Source organism: Abramis brama, assembly GCF_963993115.1.
Source record: "Abramis brama genome assembly, chromosome: 10".
Lineage (NCBI taxonomy): Eukaryota > Metazoa > Chordata > Actinopteri > Cypriniformes > Leuciscidae > Abramis > Abramis brama.
The window spans coordinates 20,833,609-20,858,531 of NC_139972.1; the positions used below are offsets into that span (position 1 = coordinate 20,833,609).

The 24,923-nt window shown below is 36.8% G+C and overlaps 1 protein-coding gene across 1 annotated transcript; it reads right to left on the reverse strand.

Moving 5' to 3' along the window:
• Positions 1-1,054: 1,054 nt before the first annotated feature.
• Positions 1,055-23,831, reverse strand: slc47a4 (solute carrier family 47 member 4; the record flags this gene model as incomplete). The annotated part of the gene is made up of 36 exons (XM_084125605.1): positions 1,055-3,823; positions 4,266-4,364; positions 4,476-4,570; positions 4,688-4,820; positions 6,223-6,292; positions 6,460-6,535; positions 6,634-6,742; positions 6,845-6,912; positions 7,318-7,431; positions 9,682-9,779; positions 9,869-9,966; positions 10,064-10,108; positions 10,232-10,274; positions 10,411-10,559; positions 10,958-11,026; positions 11,152-11,253; positions 11,741-11,921; positions 12,230-12,261; positions 12,371-12,463; positions 14,603-14,881; positions 14,959-15,030; positions 15,816-15,910; positions 16,204-16,336; positions 17,486-17,555; positions 17,648-17,723; positions 17,820-17,928; positions 18,555-18,622; positions 19,492-19,605; positions 19,697-19,794; positions 20,584-20,681; positions 20,936-20,980; positions 21,117-21,159; positions 22,674-22,822; positions 23,087-23,155; positions 23,381-23,482; positions 23,691-23,831. The coding sequence occupies 36 exons, from the start codon at positions 23,829-23,831 to the stop codon at positions 3,521-3,523; spliced, it is 3,738 nt and encodes a 1,245-aa protein (XP_083981731.1). The 3' UTR covers positions 1,055-3,520.
• Positions 23,832-24,923: the final 1,092 nt, after the last annotated feature.

The window sequence follows — 24,923 nt, forward strand, 5'->3', positions numbered from 1 at the left end:
GTGTTGAAATTTGTGTTAGTTTGTCTGTATGAGACTAGCAGTAAGCTAGATCAACATTAGAATAACATACAGATCATATTCTAACATTTTATCATTGTTGAACTATAAAACATTGATTAGTTTTATGTAAATGTGCTCACCTGTTTAATAAAGTACATGTAGGAGCGGTCGAAGTCTCGGACGTGGAGCTCTAGGCATCTCGAAAACACCGCGCTGATATTGATTCTCGTTTTAGTTCTCCTTTTTTATCCAAAGTCTGCTTGCCGTGGTCCATAATGTTTGAACGAAACAACAACAGCGTGCAAATAGACATTGCGAACTAACAGTTGTCCACGTCTGTTGCCTTGGTTACTATCAGAGGGCTCTGTTTCATGGCTCTGGTTGCTATGGCATCACGAGCGGAAACCAGGGACAACGCGGATATGATGACATTGACAGCGACAAAACGGAAATAAAGAACGGGACGTGTCTTCGAATTAAATTACAAATTTCTCCTGGTTTGAAAGTTGTTGGAAACAGTCGGGATAATGTAAGTACACAACTAAAAAAAATATATAACATAAATATAGTGATTTTTGCTATTTTTAAAGCAAAAAAGTTACATATTGTGCCTTTAAAAGAGCAAATGTGTTGCAGCAAACACGAATGTGAACAATGGAAAGATGCTTAAGTTCATGAAATAACATTCAAAGTCGAAATGCACAAAAAATACACTTTGTGCATGCTGATGCAAAAATATATACACAAACATTGGTTGTCATTAAAGTCAACATGTAAGGCGAGAGAGCGAGACAATAATTCCTTTCCTCCAGCAGCCAGTCACTCACATGGGATTGCAGCAATTAGCAAACAACAGTGATCCGATTAATTCTCGATGGACAAAATAAAGCCCCGCACCAAATGTTCCTCATTAGAAAAGTCATTTCACTTGTACATATGCCACAATAAAGAATCAAATTTCAGTTTCATGCTAGCTATAATTGCTGAGACCATGCCACATTGCAACTATGATTTTCACATAGACTTTGTTCAATCAACACACTAGGTTCAGGGGATGAGAAATTTTTTATTAAATTAATTTTCCGTCCTCAAGTGACCTGGCTCTAAATATAGCTGATGAAGAAAAATACCCTCCTAAAACACTCTGAATAGAATGGGATAGTGATTTGTTGACCCAGTGTTCGATTTTGCTGTATTTGTCGCCAATTTATTCAATTTCTCTAATCCATAAAACAAGTAAGCTTGACCAAAGTTCTTGTGGGGAGAATTTATTGAAGGCAGTAGTGTAGCAGTTCTTCAGCAGCGATGTTAGCGTGTCAGTCTTCAAAGAATCTAAACCATTCTAAGAATCTTAACTTCTCCCAAAGTTCTGTCTGTGGGACAGGACTTTATACCTGAAGACAAAAGGGCTACTATCAATAAATACTGTTAGGACTTCCCACTGGAGATCCTGCAATCTACAATAAGTTCCTGAGGAATGCTGTTCCTTTGTTATTCTAACTGTATGAACCATTTGGTTGACACCTTTACAGACACAGTTTCAGTGAAACTGCATCTGAGGCACAGTCATAATGTAAATGACTAAAGATCTGACTTAATATCACTGAAATACACATTATCTTTCACCAGGGATTTAATTTTGATAAGCTGCTCTGAATCAAATGTGCAGTTTTTGCAGCTGTTTTACATTAGAAACTAAATTAATTATAGATCATCTTTTTACAATAAACAGTTCTAAAGATGGGGTGTGTGCTAAAGACCGCCCACAACAGGGCATAAAAATCATGTGCGTAACCAGCAAAATGACTATAATAATGTTAATCCTGATGGCCTATAGGTGCATCAAACATTTACATATAACAAGTTAGCAACAAACAATATGACAGCAAAGCTCTGGATGGACAAATCAGCATGGATATATTTAAATATGTGTAGGCTTAGACAGGAGGCAGCATTTGTATTTTGGATGGAGAAAATTAAAGATAAAAGTAGATTAAAAAATAGTATATATAAGTGGTGCATCCTGTTTATGTACAGCACACAAAGACAATTCAATTTAAATGTAAAAATCAAAAACTTATCAGATATATAGTCATATATCAATAGAAGAAAGCTTAAAGAACAATATTGCATTGATTGATAGCCTTAATAGAAAATGAAAAGATATACAGTGTAATGGATGTCCAACCATATATAATAGATGACCTTAATCAGATGGAGCTAGTACATTTGATGGTTCACCAGTTGTCTGTGAATATTTACTGTAACCTTTAAAAACTCATATGTGAGCAATTTCACAAAAGGTTGCATGTATTTTGTCAGCAGACACAAGCAGCATCAAAAGCAAATAGAAACCATTATAATCAGTGATTCGGTCTACACTGGATGCAGTGCGACACGACAAGTCACCGACAATAAATGGACGGCCTGTTTTGTTTCTGATGCACATTACTCCACATGGTTTTGCTACTTCACACAACAATACAAATGGATTTGGAATGTTCGCTTTGACGTGTCCAGTGTAGACAACCTTTTAGGGGTCATTCACACAGAAATCGTTATTGCGTTTGAAAGCGCGAGACGCAGGGCAGTGTAAAGGGCCATTCACAAAGAACACATTTTTGTATTCCACTGTGCTGCATTTCTATTGTTCTTCTATGCAAACTTGCACTAGGCAAACGTCTTTGACTGTAGTGCTCACATCTCACATATTTTGCAGCGACTGGCGCATAACACAGTGTTTTTAAATATGCAGCGTTCAAGTTAAAAGATCTCGAGACCTTGCTTTTTTTGTCCATCCCACTGCTCACTACACGCATGCAGTTTTTTTCAAAGCAAAAACCTATTCTGTATGAATGGCCCCTAAATGGAAAAAACACTAAGCCTAGAGAGTTTTTTTTGTTTTTTTAACTTAACCGCTGCATTTTAGGCCTTTAGGACACATCGCATGTTTACATAGAAAATAACTGAAAATAAGCTTTTTTGCAGCTTGTGCATGACACGGCAAAAAATGTGGCGCTCAAGTTAAAATAAGACTTTTTATAAACACATCACTAAGCCATGCGCTGCTTTTTTTCTTTTATTCCACTGCCCTGCAACACACATTCTGTGTGAACGGCCGCTCAAGCAGCATTTGTTTCAAGTTCCCACAGTTCCGCCATGTTTAATAATACAGCTTTCTGTATGTGACAGCGGCTTTGTGGAATATCTTCTTTTTAGCAGTATGTCTCCAGCAGACGCCTGACTAGAAATGTCAACTGAAGAGATTATATGACTGTGTCACTGGGGAACAGACCTTTTTCCTGCTAAGCTGGTCGATTTTCTTACTATTCGGTGTAATGATGTGGACAAAGCAAATGCACTAAGGATAAAAAATAAGATCATCTGTCTAGGTCACAATATAGAGGCTGAGACCACTGTAAAAATGCGTCTATTTTTCTAATTCAATTCAATTTCTTTGTTGTGTCTCACAGCATACAGATATAAAATGTTCACGGTGAATCTACCTGAGGTCCTAGTTTCAAACAGTACTTGTTGAATAAATGGGAGTGGCTGTGGTAAAGTTTGAGACCAAAGTAAAATTTGCACCGGCACCATAAGACACATCAGGTAAAGGCACAATGAGATGGATGGCTATCCCTACAGCTAGGATGAGAAGAGCAGCGAGGGTGGTCAGACCCCTCCTGAGGATCAGCTGAGAGGTAGAGAGCTGAGCTGTGGGCTTTTCCTCCACGTGAGTCACTTTTGGCTCCTCATGTACCACAGTACTGTTGAGCCCCTCGTCCTGATCATGAGAGCTCACAACCATGTATCCGTTCCCATTCTGATACAGTGAGACACAATTTCACCATTATAAGAAAATCCAAAAATCATTTTACTCATCCTCATGTCATTCTAAACCGGTATGACTTTATGAAAATGGTTTCAGTGTTTTTTGTCAATACAATCAAAGTGAATGAGGTCCAATTATGTTTTGGACCCCACTGAGGTTCATTATCTGGACAAAAAAACAGTTACATCTTCCATTTGTGTTTCACAGAAGAAAGAAAGTCATTGTTATCATAGGAACAACATGAGGATGAGAAAATGACAATTAAAATTTTTGGTGAACAATTCCTTTAAAAATACATGTACAAATGTATGAATCGATTAAATGCATTGATTTTAGCATGTTATTTTTGTAATTAATTGTGGTAAAATAATGCATACTTTTTCTTAATGGTTTTTACTGATTATATAAACTGAAAACTATAAAGACAACATACCTCTGTATTCAGGACCACCTGGTAGAAGCTGTTGCGAGGATTCAAACAAAACTCAGGGGTCACTGCTCCATTTGCACTCTTTCCTGTACGCTCAATTGCCTTGCAAAGAGAAAAAAACTCTATCAGTCACAGAAGTCAACAACTAATCACATGATCATGAGCAGTATAATTAGAAGAAAGGTCCAGTTTTAATAGGTCTGATATGCCTACCTCTTTGGTAATTTTCTTCCAGTCTAATTTGAAAATGGCCACAACAAAAAAAATTGCAAGCAAAAAGACCGCAATGAGGAGGCCCAGCCAAAAGCCTGAAAGAGCGGGAGAGAAATTGTATATATTAAAAGATTCCCTGATCATTTGTGTAATTAAACATCAGTAATTGTGACAGGAGTCAATATGATGCATTTAGTTGTAACAAGGCGAACCAGCAACTTGTAACTTGGCCGTGAACATCAGAACAATGCTCGATGGGAGTCCAATGCAGTAGTAGCCAAAAAGGTTAGCAATAGCAGCTATCTTCTGCTGCCCTGTGCCAATGAGAATGCCCATGCCAACACACTGAAATCAATGATGAAATGAAATAATGAAATAAAATACTTCAAAATACTACACATGATTCAAAACACTACTGCATTTTTCAAGATAAATATAACTATATAAAAATATGCATATAAATACACACAATTATATATATATATATATATTAGTCCCTTTAAGGTAAGTCCTCTCGATGGCCATTTTGGTGCTATAATGGCCACCCTATACGCTTGATATTTTAAAGACCCCCTGTGGTGAAAATCAAGCTTTTAATGTTGTTTACATGTCTATGTGGTGTTTTTAATATGCTTTAAGACAAACCATGTGCAAATTCATAAGTCAACACCATTGCTGAGTATTTTCTCCTTAAAACTCCAGTGAACCAAAGACAGTCAAAGTGCAGGCGGGCTTTAGCATATCATTAACTGCTGTGAAGCAGGGGAGTCTCAAGAGAAGCCAGGTTATCCCAGTAAATTTTTCTGTTGGTATGAAAAATCGGGTACTTTTAGCAATAAAGCGGGTGAATTATGTATATGATGTATATTACGATGTTATGATGAACTATGTGCCTTTCTATGCTGATTGTTACAAGGCAGCTGTCTGACTCTGAGATGGCGAACGTAAACATGGTTTGTGCAACATTAGCAACACATTATTAGCTGTTTGATAACGTAAAGCAAAAGGCTAATCATATTAATTACCATTATGTGTCCGACATTGTAAAGATCGATACCATTGTGCAGCGTTTACTAGAGTAACTTAACTGAGTGGATCTCTGAGCTGGTGTGTGTGAGTGGAGGCGGGGCTAATTTGCATATTATATTGGATATAATATGCTCTATCCATATACTAAGTGGAAATGGAAATGTATATGGTGATCAAGCAGTTTTAAGGGATAAAATGACTTTAAATCAGCAATATAATCTGACAACAATTATTATCGTTAACTTTTTTTTGTTTCTTCGAAGCAAAACACACTTTAACTAAACTAAAATATAAAAAAAAAGTTAACTTTTTTTTTACCTTTGCATTAAGGGCAACATTTCTAATTTTTTACAGGCAATTATTTTCTAAGCCAATTACAAAAATGGCTAAAACGAAATAGACTAAATCTAATAAATAAACGTTAATAAAAATATTAACTAGGCCTATATATTATGCTATACTATACTACATACTACTAAACTGTAATAGTATATCAATGATATTAAAATAACACTGCAATAATGGTATCACAAGTTGTACTTCTTTAGCTTAAATCTTGCTAAAAAGTTTCTGGAGACTGTTTTTTTTAAAATAAAATGTATTGAGCCTATATTGAGCGCTGAAATATCCCCCATTTATTTTTATATGGGTGGTCCGTCTCCTCCCAATATATACTATCTCTGGGAAAATGAGGAACAAAAGTTTGTGCAGAACTCACCAATACTCCATTAAAGAACTGAAGAGGGCAGTAGATATTAAGCAGATGAGACACAAGCTCTGCTATAGTCCTAAACAAACATCACAATGGAAATTTGAAACACAGCTGTTGTTGACATTATTTCTGTTAAATCTTAATTTTTAATGATTAGACAAGAGCGTTTACAGATTTGTTCAAGTGTACTTATGCCAACAAACATTGTTTTACATGCTTGAAATAATAAGGAAAGTGGCTTACTCATCCGAAGTGAATATGAAGCCAATGACGGTTTTTGTTGAGCCCAGCACTAAACCTTGAATGATTGCTATAACAGCTTGGGAACAAAATTAACATTTATAAGACATAAATTAGTACTTTATAAGTGTCATGACAAGCTTAGGAATGATTGATATCAAATTAAATGAGTTTTACCTGAACTGATGAGAGAAACCTTGCAGGTGACGATGGCAGCAGCTGTTTCCCCAGCGCCAAGTGCATTTCCCACACGAACACACGCTGCTCCTTGCATTCCTAATGGGATCTGGAATATCAAGATGGAGGTGATAAAAACAGCACCATCATGAAAAGGATAAATGTGGTTTTTATATGATAATATGAATATTCTCAGATTATCCAAACACACCATGTAGTTGATGTACGCCAGCATTATAACCACGTGTTGAGCAGCCAGGTCCACCTCACTCAGCATTCCTGATGGGATGAGGAGAGTCAGTGGGAATGGGATAATTCAGCGGAAAAGCAATAGTAAAATCAAACTGGTTAAATATACAAACATAAACATTTATTTTCTGTACTGTGAGTGTAATGGTGTTATTTTTGCATCATTGAGATTTTAGTAATTTTGTTGTGTTTTTGTAAAAAAAAAAAAAAATTATGTTTAGGCCTATATATTCCTTTATTAATGTTATTTCTTTTTTTTTGTACATCTATTTAAACTAAATAAGTAAGAAATGTTGCATTGATAACTTGCTGAAATAAAATAAAAATTATTAATTTCATTCAGCTAAGTTTTATTGTATTTTAAGCAACAGAAGTGCTTAAAACAGTGTTTTTATGGTTTTAGTTTTAGTAAACTATAAAAACCCTTGAATGTACCTGCCAGGAAGCCTCCAACTTCATAGATCCACCATTCAAAACAGGTCATCAGTGTGCTGGGGATGGCCAGCTTCATGTAGGAACCCCATTCCTGCAGGGCCTCAGAAGACCACCCTGTTGGAGGAAAACAGTAAGGCCCTGTTTACACCTGGTATTTACGTTTTGGTCGATTGGATCACAAACTAGACGAGGGACACACATTCCCGTTTACACCTGGTGTTTTAAGCCATCTCTTTTGTCCACTTTCAACCACTTCTGTCCTGATTTCCTCGAGGGGAGGGTCTATGGGCAGGTAAATTTATGGGTTTTTTCAGATCTTTCGATCTAATGGACTAAAGCTCACGCAATTTACGGTAGCAATTTTCTCCATGTACATACCGTACGTATTATAGTAATTGCAATAACTGGGTAAATTAGGTACAATGTAAACCTAATGTACCCATGTAGTTACCTTATATTACCCAGTACTTTCTTAGGTAAGTACGGCGCGAGGCCGGTGGCGTGATTGCTAACGAGCGACAGCTGTGTGACGCACCGGTCTCGTATCTCTCACGGAGGAGCGGAAGCATAAAAGGAGGAGCGACGACAGTGAAGATCGAGAGAGGCCAGGTCTGGATTTTATTTGATGTGACAGCAGTCGTCCGTGAGGGGCTGTTGTCTTTTCCTTTTGTTTTGTATTTGTTTTATTTTTGGCATTAAAATGTGTTTGAATGTTTGCCGTTTCCCACCTCCTACTTCCCACAACATTTAACCTCGTTACACACGCCAAATGCTGTGAGTGCGTGTTAAAAACCAGGAATGGTGAGAGAACATTGTGCTCTGTACGCTTTATTGTCTTTAAACCAAACTTGGGTCTTCAGCCAATAAAGTTTAAATCCCTTCTGACTAGTGCGCTTCCCATAATGTTTACACATTAGGTCAGTAGGTGGAGAGTAGGCGTTCTTTTGTGGTTGTTTGAACACATTCAACCACATGAACATTTGCACTATGAAAGCAATCAGGTCAATGCGTTTTCGACTACCTCTGGAAGCGGTCAAAAGTTGACTAGAAAAGAAATTGCAAGTTCATACAACGCCTGAGTTCTGTACCTTCACGACCCCACTAATCATGTCAGAGGAAAAGCACATGGAGACCAGCATTCAGAAGTAAATAGTCTTAAGCAAATGTAGCAACAGTAATTTCTTAGTTGCAGAAGTAACAAGGTAATTTTTACAAGTAGCAGTAGCATTACAAACGCTGTTTTAATGTCTCATATTTCACGTCAACTTCGAGCAAGCTAAAAGAAGAAACGCTCTTCAAAATGGTGTTTAGGACGAAACCGATTCACTAGAACAAATCTGAATTCATAATGCTTAAGAGAGGACTGTTTACAGCAAACTGATTCACTACTAAAATAATTCGGGCTTTCTTACGCTTATGACAGAGAGAATCGTTTAGGATGAGCCGATTTACGAAATTGAATTAGACTTTACTTTTTTATGGCTACGTTACATATGGGACTAGAGATGGCCGTTTAGGACGAACCGATTCACTAGAATAATTCAGACTTCTTACGCACATGACAAAGAGCACTGTTTAGGACAAACCGATTCCATTAAAATTAACAGGACTAACACTTCTCACTAAAATGAAATTTGGCCGATACCGATAACCGATAATTCTTTATATTTGAAAACTGATAACCAAAATATTGTCCGATAATATAATTTTTGAGAGCCCGATTGCAAAAACAAAAGTCTCATCATTAAAGGCATGTCCCAAGCACACAATTATAATGTTCTCATTATAATTTTATAGCCTGTATGAAAGACTTGCGCTGTATATGTTGCTCTCAACTGTATTTTCTTGATTCTAATCATATTTCAAGAAATTCAAAACCATCATGGTGAACACTGTGCATCTGAAGTGTCTCAGCTGAAGGAAATAATCCATTATTTATCTGCTTTAATATATTGGCCAACTTTTCTTATCGGGCCGATAAAAATAAACGTATATTGGTCGATACCGATATGGTGGCCGATATATCGTGCGTCTCTATATACTTTTATTTCATTCATGACATAGTCTGTTTATTGTTTTGTGTAAATGTATCAAGTTTGAAGCTGATCGAGACTGTGAATTTGTTTATTCAAAAACAAACCAATTTTGTTCCAGAAAAAGACTAAGATACAAATCTGAAACTTATACATTTAAGAAAATAGTGTCCCTTAAGTAGTTTTATTTTGTTAGCATCTTAAGGTGTTTTTATTGAGTCTTTTTCCCCCCAAAAGTGCTTGACTAGATTAATTATATGTTTTAAATATGAGTTGGTAGTTTGGCAAACTTAAGTTTCAAAGTAACTCCCCAATATTGATAGACACTCACCTCCCCAAGTTTTCTCATGGAGCTTCTGCCAGCGAATGAAACCAAACAGGGCAAAACAATTAAAGACCTGAGCAAAGGTGTTTGCAGCAGCAGACCCACTGAAAGTACACAGAAAACAAATCTTATTATCAAAATACTGAAAAACACATGAAAAAACACAAAATATGGAAAACATATCTATACTCACTAAACTCCAAAATCCCACCAGTACAGCAGAAAGTAGCTCACTATCACATTGGCAACATTGGCAACTGCAGATGCATACATCTGAGGCTTGATCACTCCCTGTACAGTGGGTTCATGAGTATTACAACAACAACATACAAGAACCGAATGCAGTTATTAAGTTGTTGATTTCCTTAAAAGATTATTTTTTTTGTACCTGGTTCTGAAGGTATGACAGTTGCAACTGATACAGAAACATGGCCTGTAATATAGACACATGACAGACTCAACATGAGGATGAACAGCAATGTATACAAAGAATTATTGGATTTGAGTTCAACTGCACTGGAAATGCAATCCATAATCATCCATTAGTGGACCTTACTGGAATTGCTGGCAAATATGCAATCACATAGAGCTGTGCAATCCTGAGAGAGAGAGAAACTGTTAGTTTTCAGTCTGACACCACAGACTGGTTTGTACTCTAGTATTCAACAGTCAATATCAATACAAATATGTTCAGTCAGTGAGTGCTGAAGACACTCTTCCTCTCTAGGCACTTACCTAGCCACCTCAGGGTCCTGTCCCAGATAGAGAAGGAGGGGCTGGGTGTTCACAAGCAAAGCCCAACAGGGCAAACTGAAGAGCGTCAGAATTACGATGCCTCTCTGCAGTATTATGCCCACACGGAGAAGGTTCTTACTCCCAAATGTCTGAGGGCAAGATGTTAGACTGCCATAAGCTATCAGTTATTTTATTATACATGCGAGAACGGTCTGAGGGATGTCAACCTAAAAAAAACTGTCATACAACCATAAATGTCATGAAAGGATCTTTATCTATCCCATAAAACCTGTTAATGTGAGTTGCAGGCTATTTATGAGCATAATTGTATATGGAATGCAAGACGTCATTCAATTTTATGCTTGCAATAACAACCAAGAATCAACTCATCCAGGATTAATTTGTATTCAAATGCCTCTGAAGTATTTCAGAGGCTTTAAAAATAAAATATATTAAACAAGTGAATCTTAGTAGGCCTTTCATTGTCCATGCTTTTGGTTTATTATTTTATTACACAGTTGGAGTACTATTTGTATGGAGAACACACCTGTGATACCAAAGTGTCGCATGCCAAAGCAAGTCCAAACCCCGTTGCTGCAGCTGTTACATTGATGGTCTGAAAAATAAATGTATCGGACACATTGTGTGGGCTTGTGAATCATTGCTCTATAATATTGCACATTTCAATAATGTGGTACATAACATGTTTGCCGACAGAAGTTTTGATTCAAGCAGACGTACAGCTGAGGCCATGGCGTAGCCCGCTAGCACAGTGTTCCCCAGACGTCCACAGAACATTGTCACCACAAAGAAAAGGAGGAAATTCAGGAACCGGCACACAAGCTAAGAATACAAACAAAGAAATATTTAGCACTAAATGGAGATGAAAGTCTTGGACTCACATAGACTACGGTTATTAAAGTCCACAGTCACATGGACGAAAAACAAAGCATCTATTTTTCTGAAGATTCATGAGAATTTTTAGTGTAAAAAAGTATTTTTTTAACAGATCTAGTCTGGAAATATACTGTAAAATCTGCTTAAAACATGATTTCCAAGCTATTTAAGACAATTTTTTTGGCTTATTTTTACACAGCATTTATTTTATACAGGATGCAAGATTTAACAATCGAGAATCAACTCATCCAGGATTAATTTGTATTCAAATGGACATGCATGAAGACATGATACAAAATTTACCCAAAACAAATCATGGTCTATTCAGGAATGGATCATTTCGAAGCCACTGCATTTCTCTGCCAGCTCTTTCACTATTTAAACAGAACAAGCATAGCACATTATCATGATGTGTATGTGACAGAATCCTCACCAGGGGTCCAGTCATGCGCAGGATGTGGTAGAGCTCTTCTCTGTATACCAGAGGGATGCAACGCCTTACAAAACCACAGCAAAACAGCTTGGCGCTGGGCTCCATAGTCAAAGTGTCAGCTCTGGGACTCGAGACGTCCATGATCTTCTCAATTGTGATCTTCGAAGCCACTGTAAGGGGCCTGGTTTTGCTTTATAGACTGTTAGGGGCCCTTACTGCCGTTCATTCTTCAGGTCCACATTCACAACCTTTGAAGGCTTACAGATTAACTGAGGTGAAGACAATGAGACGCTTTGATTTAATCCACAGGATGGGAGGAGAATGTTTTCAGTCCTGGCAAAGAATTGCATTGTTTTACAAGATCAATCAGTTCTTTTTAAAAATCCAATTACAAGTTGATTAACAGCTGTATTTACAACACATTAAAGTAATCAGCATAATGATATCGAATATATCCAGTGCTGCTTTGAATACTCTTGGTGTACTTACAGTAACTGTGTAACAGCTGAAGACTCCCAGCTCTACGTAACCCATGCCACAATTATACAGGCTCTAGCTCTACCGCAACAAAGAAGTTACAACTCTCTTTTCTGAAAAGCGTTACGTATTACATATTGTTACTTAACTTACTGTATCACAGCTTGGTGGAACATTTACTAGAATAGTGTACTCTGGAGTATATGAAAACTGCACACAGGACTCTCTGACAGGATGCCCATATCCCTGAATGAAAGAAACAGATGACCTATATAGTTGTTTGAGGCTTGCAAAGGCAATATATTGAGCCTTTTCTGTATCAAACATTGAAATATATATATTTTTTTATTATGATAACGTACCATGTCACAAATCATCTCAAACTGGTTTCTTGAACATGACATTGAGTTCACTAAACTCAAATGGCCTCTAACAGTCACCAGATCTTAGTCCAATAGAGCACCGTTGGGATGTGGTGAAACGGGAGATTTACATCATGGATATGACAAATGTGCAGCCGACAAATTTGCATTAACTGCGTGATGCTATGTCAATATGGACCAAAATCTCTGAGGAATGTTTCCAGCACCTTGTTGAATCTATGCCACGAAGTATTAAGGCAATTCTGAAGGCAAAATGGGGTCCAATTATACAGGGGGTACTTGTGGGGACATTTGTTTTTATCCCCATGAGGAAAACAGCTTATAAATCATACCAAGTGATGTTTTTTTGAAAATGTAAAAATGCAGAAAGTCTTGTGTGATGGGTAGGGTTAGTCAGTGTAAGGGGATAGAATATAAAAATCATTGTGTCTATGGAAAGTCCCCATAAAACATGAAAACACAACATTTGTGTGTGAACTTTGCATAAACTTTGTGCATGCCATACACATTTTTGCATGCTAGCTCTCTTTTTTTTCTTTTTTCACATCCCCCTCCATTAACCAATATAAAATGATTCATTCAGCTGCTCTTTGAGTCTTCAAATTACACTAAAAATATGACTTTAACATTTCAAAACCCCAGAATTGTTTATCATTACAACTTGCCTTCGACTGTCCTTTGCCGGTAATGTCACTGTAATTGTAGATCTATTTTGGTTTGTTTCTGAATACATCTCACAGCCACATGAACATTTACAAACAAATCAGTGAATCATCAATCAGCTTCCAAAAATCAATTAATATCTAAACATGTGTTATGATGTGTTGCATCATCATGCGTACAGAATGTGATTTCAGGAAAAATAGTTACTTTTTTAAAGGACAGAAATAAACATTAACATCCTCCTCAGTGCCTCACACCAACCTTTGAACCACTGTGATGTTCAAAATGCTGAACGTTCTGGCAAGATTTCAAGAAAAAGAATAAGAAAGAAGAGAGTGAAAAAAGAAAAAATGTGTTGTAACAGCTGCACTGAATTTCTACAAAACTGGGCTCATGAATTTTAATATTGTAAATATGTGATGAATATTAAATTATACATGTACATGTGTGAGTGAAATCTAGCTGTCCTGCCTGCCAGAACAATCTCCGAGAGCTTAATACTTATTCTTATTCTTAAATATGCAAGTCATAAATTAAACGTTTATTACAATGTTTCCTATCATCTGTCAAATAAATCGTGCCCATACACCAACATGTCTCCTTTTATTTCTAGATGTGTGCTAGAGATGAATGAATATGAGAACATCTGTATTTATCATTTTCAACTTTAATTAATTTTTTAATCAAAACAAATCAAATCAGGAATGCCTAATTCTACAAAATATGATTCAGAGACTGCTTTTGATCGAACATTCTGCAATTGTTAGCTCTTACATTAAGTTTAAAAATAGATGTTAAAAGTGTTTGTCTTTGTATTTTGTATTTTTATTTTGTATCCATTTGCATTTTCCTTTCTCATTACTGCAGAACATGGCCAGCATGGGCAGGGATTGCTTCATTCAAAGTGACTGTAAAAATGAGTTTCAGACCCATGAATCCTTGGGGAAAAGGTAATGGATTATGTCGAACAATCTCAGTCAAACATGAGAGTCAAAAACATTAGTAATCGCTGCTACAGTCAGCTGGGAATAATAAAATGTAAATAAAATAAATTTCAAATAATGATCTTTAATTTATACAAATCAAAAAAAGAAGAAAAGAGACAAATCTGCATGTTTTTAAATAGATATTTCAAAATATAGTTTTCTTATTCAGTGTTTGTCTTTCCAATTAAAATGTATATAATTTAATATGTAATATAATATAATATAATGAATTTATCATACATATAATAAATTTTTTAGGTGTATGCAATGCTCCAACAATTATTTTTGTATTGGAAAATGTATAATTTTCTAGAAGTTGGATAATAAAATGTAGCTCTACACTCTTGTTTTCAGATTGAGATTGAAGTTGAATGGATGAGAGTTGACGGTGTGGTAAAGTTTGATTCCAAAGTAGTATTTGACCTCAGAGCATATGACACCTCAGGTAAAGGCACAATGAGATGGATGGCTATCCCTACAGCTAGGATGAGAAGAGCAGCGAGGGTGGTCAGACCCCTCCTGAGGATCAGCTGAGAGGTAGAGAGCTGAACTGTGGGCTTTTCCTCCACGCGAGTCACGTCTGGCTCTCCATCCTGATCATTTGAGTTCACAGTCATGTACTCTTCCCCATTCTGAGAGCAGACAAGACATAAGCTCAGTTTTCAGAGATGTTTTTTGTTACAGATGTAGTAAGAGTCAATAGACATACCTCACTGTGCCTCGCAGTGAGACTATCAGGGTACGCTGTAGAGATTTGACCCTTTCCAGCTCGTTCCACTGCCTGAAATGTTATGTATGTAACTTTATATGTAGTTATATAATTCAGATGAGAACAGGAATTAATTAAAGTCAGCATGAAATGGAAGATGTGATAGTCTTTTTCTTTCATATTGTGATGTATATCTGAGTGAAACGGCTTCTCGAACAAGGAAAAATGTAGGGCGGGACTTGATTTTGGCTCCTAAACTCTGGAATAGCCTTCCTGATAATGTTCAGGGCTCAGACTCACTCTCCCAGTTTAAATCTAGATTAAAGACGCATCTCTTTAGCCTGGATCCAGCCTCTTATGAAGACTTCAGATGCCCAAACACCTGGACTTCAGATAATGCAAACTCAGTGTGTTCACTACTCGCAGCTCCTAATGTGTGTGCACGGATGAGTTAAATCCAGAGGACAAATTCTGAGTATGGGTTACTATACTTGGCCTTCATGTCACTTCACTTCCTTAAAAAAAAAACGATTTAGTCATTTTTCTACCAATGCAGTCTGGCTCCATTTTGATATATAAAAGCAACTTTTCATAATCCGATCTAATCCTAATGACAAAATCAAGTCCCATCCTACTTTTTCACTCAAAATTACATCACATTATAAAAATACTGTAAAATGGACTGTGAAAGGCTTACAAAAACCTAAAATAGAAAGCACACCTAAGACTGAAATATACAGCATACAAAGAGTTTAAATGGAGTCTGCAAATTTAGCCTAAGTAGAAGAAGAAGAATAGAAAAAAGAGGCATATTACGAGAGTGCTGCCTTGCAAGAGCTGTAATAAAGCAGGCCTACCTCTTTGGTCACTTTCTCCCAGTTGAGTCTAAAAATGACTGCAATGAAAAAACTGGACTGCACACATACACAAATTAGAAGTCCCAGCCAAAAGCCTGTGAAAGCAAGAGAGGACATTGCTCTAGGACAGCTGTTATCTCATTACAGAAATGTTTTAATGAATGCTGTTCTCTGTGCTCGAGACATATTAATGCAATTCTGCAGGGACCCGTGCTGGGTCCACTCATGTTCCCTTCGTGCTTCAACCCAATGAAATTATGATTTATAAAGCAGATGCTAACATGGTGACTAGAGAAGATGACAAGTTCACAGAATATCAACGAGTACAATGAGTGACAATTTAAACTGTTAATAAGATCATAGAAGGAAAAAATGAAGGAAAACAAACCAACAACGTCTAATTTTGCAGCAAACATGAGAGAGGTGCCAAGTGGAAGTCCAATGCAGTAATACCCAAAGAAATTAGCTACGGCTGCAATCTTCTGCTGCCCTGATCCCAACAGAATACCCATGCAGACACACTTGAAGAGAGAGTAAAATAATACATTTAGACATTTGCAGACTTTATCTAAAGCGACTGTGCATTTAAGCAATACATTTTATTAGCTTGTGTGTTCTTCCAGTTGAGCTAAACAAATACTGAAATGATCATGCTGCAAAAAATAGTTTCTAAAAAAAGTATCTAAAAAAATATAGATACAGATATGCATACACACACACACACACACACACACACACACACACACACACACACACATATACAGTGCAATGCATAAGTGAATACACCCATGCTAAAGTTGACTAAAAAGAGGAATAAAAAATCATATTTTGGAAATTGAACTTAATGCCTTAATTAAAAAAATTAGGAAAAATCCAACCTTTAAGGACACCAATTTTCTTTGTGAATGAATAATGTATCGTAAATAAATAAATGTTCTTCCTTAAAATACATGGTGCATAAGTGAGTACACCCCTATGTTAAATTCCCATAGAGGCAGGCAGATTTTTATTTTTAAGTATTAAAAAAAAAAAAAAATTAGGATACTATGCATCCTGATAAAGTTCCCTTGGCCTTTGGAATTAAAATAGCCCCACATCATCACATAGCCTTCACCATACCTAGAGATTGGCATGGGGTACTTTCCATAAGATCATCTCTCAATGCAAATCAAACTAGCTTTTAGGCTAACTGAAATAAAACCATGCCAATCTCTAGGTATGGTGAATGCTATGTGATGATGTGGGGCTATTTTAATTCCAAAGGCCAAGGGAACTTTATCAGGATGCATAGTATCCTAAAAAAAAAATTAAAAAAAATACTTAAAAATAAAAATCTGCCTGCCTCTATGGGAATTTAACATAGGGGTGTACTCACTTATGCACCATGTATTTTAAGGAAGAACATTTATTTATTTACGATACATTATTCATTCACAAAGAAAATTGGTGTCCTTAAAGGTTGGATTTTTCCTAATTTTTTAAATTAAGGCATTAAGTTCAATTTCCAAAATATGATTTTTTATTCCTCTTTTTAGTCAACTTTAGCATGGGTGTATTCACTTATGCATTGCACTGTATATATATATATATATATATATATATATATATATATATATATATATATATATTGCAGTTCATTTGGAAAAGTAAGAGCAATGCAAAGTACTCACAACAAGACCATCAAAGAACTGAAGCACACAGTAGACGTTCAAGATTTTGGAGACGAGCGCCACAATACGCCTACAAAATAAGACACAATCTTCAGTACAGTACTGTCAAAAGAACATCTTTCTGATAAAGAAAATCAGTCTCATTTGGAAAAAAATACTTACTCGTCTGATGTAAATAAGAAACCAATGACATTTTTTGTTGACGCTAGCACAAGACCTTGCAAAACAGCCAAGACAGCTGCATCCAGATGATAAAGGAAAAGAAAAAAGATGTCAAACTTGAGCAGACACTGAAAGATGAATGTGTCTCAAAGGAATATGGCTGTGTTTAAACCTGTGCAGGTCAGCGAGATCCTGCTGGTGCGGATCGCTCCAGCCATATCTCCAGCTCCAAGTGCATTGCCAACATGTACACATGCGGCACCTTGAATCCCTAATGGAAACTGACATCCCAGTAAAACATGTTAAGAAAATAAACTACCGTTCCAAAGTTTGGGGTCAGGACGTTTTTTTTAATGTTTTTGACAGATTTTATATGACTGTTTTCTATTTTAATATATTTTCAAATGTAATTTATTCCTGTGAAGCTGAATTTTCAGCATCATTACTCCAGTCTTCAGTGAAACATGATCCTTCAGAAATCATTTTCATGCTGATTTGCTGCTCAAGAAACATTTCTTCTTATAATCAATGTTGAAAACAGTTTTGCAGTTAAGGTTCTTTGAAAACAGGTATGCAGTTATGGTTCTTTAATGAATAGAAAGTAAAAAAAAAAAAAATTATTATTTGAATCTTTTGCCACTTTTGATCAATTTAATATAAATTTGCATTGTGCAATTTAAAAAAATATATATCTTATTGACCCCAAACTTTTCAACAATCATATATGTGTAAAGCTAGTTCATAATTTATTAGTTCTCTATTCTCTATGATTCTTTATAGCCTATACTTGTTTGTCTGCTATGTGAAACAAAGTAAATCATTGTTTGATAAGTAGTGGGAGAAGAGAAGCATGTGCCATGTTCCTTCTGGAATTTAATAATTAGGGGAATATTGGGGCTTAAATTACCATGTAGTTGATAAAAGCCAGCATAATGACTGCATGTTGAGCTGCAAGATCCAACTCTCCCAGCATCCCTGAAAGAGACGGACATATGGGAATGAGTTTGATGGTATTATAATGCTGCATTTGGTTTCTCTTTCTTGTTAAAGCTTTTACAAAGCTTTTTCTATTTTCCTGTAACAATCATGAGTGAAAAATAAGGCTAAAATTAAAACGCAGTGTCTATTTGCACTTAGTGTAAATAGCCTGTCCTGTTGGCAAAGGCTATTTACACTAACTCCACCCACCAAGAACACTTAACAGTGGCGTAGGCCATAGGGAGTATGGCGCCTGAAAGTAACTATTGACATGTTCTTCCCGAGTTCGAGTCCGCCTTTTGCCGAACTTGCTCTTCTCCCTTTTCCCATCTCATATCAGATTGGAAAGGCATTTATTTTTAATAAAAATGAAGAAAATATGTGAAAAGTGGAAATAAAGTGCCTAACGACTGCTTAATAATACAGTGTTTATCAGTTAGTATTAGGGGTGAGTGTAGGGATGGCTTTATTGTCCCAATAAGACGGCATCCATTTAATAATTTTAATAAATATAGTCATTTACACTCTTTGTTATTACTGCATCCTGTTAATGTACAACAGTACTGAGGTGCAAATATCTGCCACTATTTATAAGTAAATAGCTTCAAACAACTATTACAAAGAACTGCTAGTTTTATATAGTGTAAATGGAATATATCGCTATTTTCACTTAGTGCAAATAGCCGCTGCCAAAATTAATAACCTGAAACCACATTAAGCACCACATCTAAACAAACATTGTAAATGGAGGACATTCTTCATGACTAGGCCTAATAAAATGCATAATTCTATTACATTTTACAGGCAGCGTTTTCTGTATGTAAGCACAAAGGATTTGTTTTTGACTTTAGTCCTTGGCAAATTACCTGCTAAGAACCCTCCAACCTCATAAATCCACCACTCGAAGCAGAGCATCATGGTACTGGGAATGGCCAGTTTCATATATCCATCCCACTCCTGCAGTGAGTCACATGACCAGCCTGTGGTGGGCAGAGAAAGATACTGCAGACACTGATGGAGTGGTATTTTATGCATTTATTAAAACATTGTTTAACTAGCTAGTTAGCTCACCTCCCCATGTTTGAACGTGGAGCTTCTTCCAGCGAATATATAAATAGAGGAAAAGACAAATATAGATCTGAGATATGGTATTGGCAGCAGCAGATCCACTGAAATACAAATACCAGAAAAATGCATGACTTTAAAACTTGTACGGTAGTTCTGTATCATTGTATGGATGGACATATAAGCAATATCAAATGAAAAACTGTCAGGGCACGAATATAAGTGTCCTGTGGTTTATGGATGGATTGCGTGTGATAGTTTGACACTTTAGACACATTATGGTGAGTTACTGCGTGTATTTTTGCTCAGCCAAAGAAAATAATCCCAAACAAAGCCACAGCAAAATGTGTCCAAACAACACACAATGGCATTTCAATTCGTTCCTAAATTATCAGTGTTTTGAACAAATCGGTTTAGTGAATGATACAATGAATGAATCTCTCATCAGTGTTGATGATGGCCCACGTCGTTTCACTGCCATACACAAATCCTCCCCAAGGCCTCATGGGATAAAGTGTCCATCAGATGGGCACTTCAGAATCTCATTCGGATACTTTTCGCCTACTGTTTTATGAATATTGTAAATTTGAACATACACTGTTTTTCACCTACTATAGTATTATAATAGGAAAAAATGTGATTTCGGATTCAGACAGTCACTTGATTCGTTGCTGAATGAATCCGTTTGTTTGAATGAATCGGCTGAATGAATCCCTCAAACAGGCGGAGGGATATAACCAGTGAAAAATCCCTGTAGCCTACTGCAGGTCTAAATATTAGGGAACAGCTCTTGAACGATCAATTTCGAGGACTGTAACTATAACTGTTGCATGATTACCTAACACAATACATGTGTGTAAATGAGAGACAGGGATGACAGCCCCTCGACTTACTATAACCCAAGGTTCAACCAGTTGAGAAGGATGTAGTTTGTCACCACATTAGCAATGTTGGCTGCAATGGCTGCATACATCTGAGGCAGAATCACACCCTACAGGCCCAAAACAGCCACTGTTAAAGCATCCTTTGGATTTACAGTCACTGCTGTGACATTACATTGAGTGACACATATGAAGCTACATTTACAAATCATACAGCAAGAAGATATTTGCCAGTAAAGATCACAGTTGACTTTGATAGATTGGATACTCTGCAGGTTCTAAGATCTTGCATGCAACATTGCTTTTGAAGAGCTCAGCTAAGGTGCTTATCTATACCTATAACTGCCAAAAGATGATTGCATACCTGGTTCTGGAGATAGGCTACTTGCAGTTGATGCAAAAACATAGCCTGTGTGAAGAAAGAGAGAAAGGGAAACACTGCTGGTTGGAGTTGGGGTGTATATGTGTATCATATTTCAAGATATAGAATGTAAATTATACGACTGTGCTGGCAAGAGGAAAATTATGCAATTTTTATGACTCACTGGGACTGCTGGCAGGTAACAGACCACATAGAGTTGAGCTATCCTGAAAAGGGACAAATTTGTAACTGTGATATAGTATAGAGGACAAGACACCATGAATAATTTTAAAAAGAACACTGTGAGTAATCACACAGCAGAATAAATCTGCTGCACACTGTCATTTCCACCCTGGCCTGCATCTAAATTGATTATTAGAATATGTGTCTGTGCACATTAAAACGCCTCATTTAACAATATTGTCAACATTTATTTAGGAAAGGAAGTCGCAAAATATGTTTGCTAGAGATAGGGAGGATTGTCATTCTAAGACGTTATCTTGTTTGCTCAAAACCTTGGGGATCTATAACTTTAAACTAGCATGCATAAATATTGTTTGTTTTTTTGGTTCTAGTCAAAATGATTTATTCATTCTAAATGGTAGACAAGAAGTCATTCAGCACATACTTTTATCAACCTAGAGTTAGGCTGATGACTCGCTTGCAGTTTGAACCTGGTTTAGTTGCAGTTTAAGCCACCACACCATAAAATGTTATCTGTTTTTTTAAACATCTATAAAAACAAGATTTCTGCAAAATTTCATAAAATATGTTTTTGAGAATACATCTTGTCTTGAAGATTTTTCCTTGTTTTTAGCAGAAACACCAAAAGATTTTGTTTGAGTTAAGAAAAAGCACTAGTATGTGTATATACTATGTATACCATTAGTAATTTATTGGTTACACTTTTGGTAGGGTTGTTAGTGGACGATCAAAATAAAGTGTGAGTAGATATTAAAGGGGTGGTATAATGCCCTTTTCACAAGATGTAAAATAAATCTCTGATGTCCCCAGAGTGTGTGTGTGTGTGTGAAGTTTTAGCTCAAAATAACCCACAGATATTTTTATATAGCATGTTAAAATTGTCACTTTTTGAGGGTGAGCAAAAACACACCGTTTTGTGTCTGTTCCCTTAAATGCAAATGAGCTGCTGCTCCCGGCACAGGGGGCGGAGCTACAACAGCTTGTGTCTTGAAAATTTCAGTCTATTATGTTCAAACCGGAGTCAGACAAAGATGGAGAGACTCGAAAAGAAGTGACAACTTGTAGACAACCTTTCTGAATGGTTAGTTGATGAATTTATGTAGCTTATGTGTAGTTATCTTCTAGTCATTAATTAGCATATTCTGTCATGATAATCTATAAATCGTGTTCCGGGGGTGGGGTTTATGTAAAGTTTAGGGTTAGTGATGTCACTAACCCGTGAAGAAGCTTGTGTAGTCTCTATCAGCCGTTTGTTGTAGTCCTTAAAAAAATTTCTTTAAAAGCAAATATCTCCCTTTGCTTTGAACTTTGAGCGTCGTAACTTTGCAGATGTTGTTTATGCTCAAACAGCAACATTACACACTAACTAAAGTTAGAAAAGTGAAATCATAATCAACCACCCCTTTAAGCAGACTGTCTACTAATACTTTAATGAGAGTTAATTGACATGTAGGTGCACCGTTACTTATAGTCAACACAATGTCTAAAGGGGACCATCAAAATAAAGTGTTACCAATTTTTTTGTTTATTGAATCACCTGGCCACCTCTGGGTCTTGACCCAGCAGAAGAAGGATGGGTTGTGTGTTGATGAGCAGAGCCCAACAGGGCAAACAGAAGAGCAGGAGGATCAGGACACTTCTCTGCAAGATGATGCCAACACGGCACAGGTTCTTCCCACCAAAGGTCTGAGGGGAACATAAGGCCAAATCTCAGGCATGGCACTTTAAACTGATACTGTATTCCTGAAATGTCTCGTGGTACCAAATTCAGAATTTCAGTAGAACCTTATTCTGTATTTCATTCACAGTTCCAGTGGGGTACAAAAATTTAATACACATCTGGCTGTCTGTACAAAATAATAAATAAATACATTTGCTAGAGGTTTCTGAATCCTCTTCAGTGTGGTCTGAGACTTTTGGACCCCACTGCATCCACACACATTTTCATACCTGAGAGATAAGTGTGTCAGCTGCCAGCGCAAGACCTCCACCTGTAGCTGCAGTTGTTATGTTTATCGTCTGATAAATCAGAATAACAAGCATCAGCTACTTCTCAGCCATGCTCTGAACTACATCAGTACACTAGCTTCAAAACCAAGGGCTTATGATACGTCAAACCCCTGATGGCTGAACTTTACGACACTGTGCCAACATTTGCATTTCATACACCATTGTTTCTTTTACCACAAAGCAAACAGGTTGCAGCACTCAAGAGGAATAATAAGCAGACTGAAACAAACTCACAGCTGAAGCCATTCCATAACCAGCCAGCTCACTGTTTCCCAGGCGACCGCAAAACATTGTTATGACAAACGGCAGGAGATAATTCAGAATGCGCGATGCAACCTGGAATGACAACCTGAGAATTGTCAGTGAATGAGAAGTGTGTGAGAGCACTAAGCCATTTAAGGAAATAATGAGTTCTTTGCAGATTCATTCCTCGCCACATGAGATGAAAGTTTCTGTTATGTTAATATGAATATGTGAATATTTTATCCTTATAGTTATGTGCATATATTAGTGTATAAGTGAGAGAAAGAAGCCAAATTCATACCAGGGGTCCGGTCATGCACAGGATGTTGTAGAGCTCCTGTCTATATACCAGAGGGACGCAACGTCTCACGGATCTACAGCAGAAAAGCCTGGAACTAGGCTCCATTGACGAAGCTTCAGTCCCGGGACTTGAAACATCCATGATCTTCTTCGACCTGATCTGCAGTGAGGCCAGAGACACAACAGGGAACGATCCTGCTGCTGCAGCTGTGTTGCTCACAGGTCAATGTGGCAAAGTTTCACCTTCTTAAAAGCTTACTGATTAGATGAAGTCACTTTCAATACTGTACGCTGATGTGTTAAACTTTGCAGTCAGATGGCCTAAAGACAATTCCCATTTCTTGAGAATTTGAGGAATATGTTCAGCATGTGCCATTACAGGCAGGACTTTTATTAGATGACATAGATTTAGATATGATTAACAATATATGCATATTATTTATTTGTGCCATTTTAATGCTAAATGCTTTAAAAGTGCTAAACGATTCGTTAAAGGAATCATAAGCAACCGGAATGGTTCCAGATTTCTATCCCTATTACGTCAATGTGATTCTAAATCCATATGAACTAACATGATTGGAGTTCACAGCATGAACTGCATACAAGAGGGGGAAACCGTGCTTTAATTATAGGCGTATATATGGACGATGCAGTTGTTAGAATTCAGAATTTATTGTCCTTTTATACAAAGCTGGTTTTCAACAAAGGGCCACCGTGATAGTTTTCTGACAAGGAAATATAGGCCTATATAGCGCAATATAATTTAGGGAATGTCTGATATTGATTTGCTTGACTTTACAGCTGAAAACCAGTGTCAGGATGCAATAGATTATTCACTTCAATAAAAGTGCAAGAGTCAAAATCAGTGTACATTCCTAGAATTATTCCGAGTCAAAGCAGCAGGCTAACTTGGGGTTAACTTCACCAATTGTTTGTAATATGTCATTTACATATGCTTAATTCTGCAAATTTAATTTTCTGCACCAGATTTAGTGCATCGTCAAGGTGTAATCATCCACTAATTACCCAGGATGGGGCGCACAGAGAAACAGGGGTCTCCATGGTAATCGCAGGATTACTATATGTGTAGATTGCGTTGTCATGTTTTGCCAGCTATAATACGTTTGAACAGGTTGTTGAAGACAGCTAACAAGATGATTCTATGTAGTTTTAGCAGCAATTAAATTCCGAGGAGCCCAGACTTAAATAGCGGTTCAATAACAGTCTCTGTCGG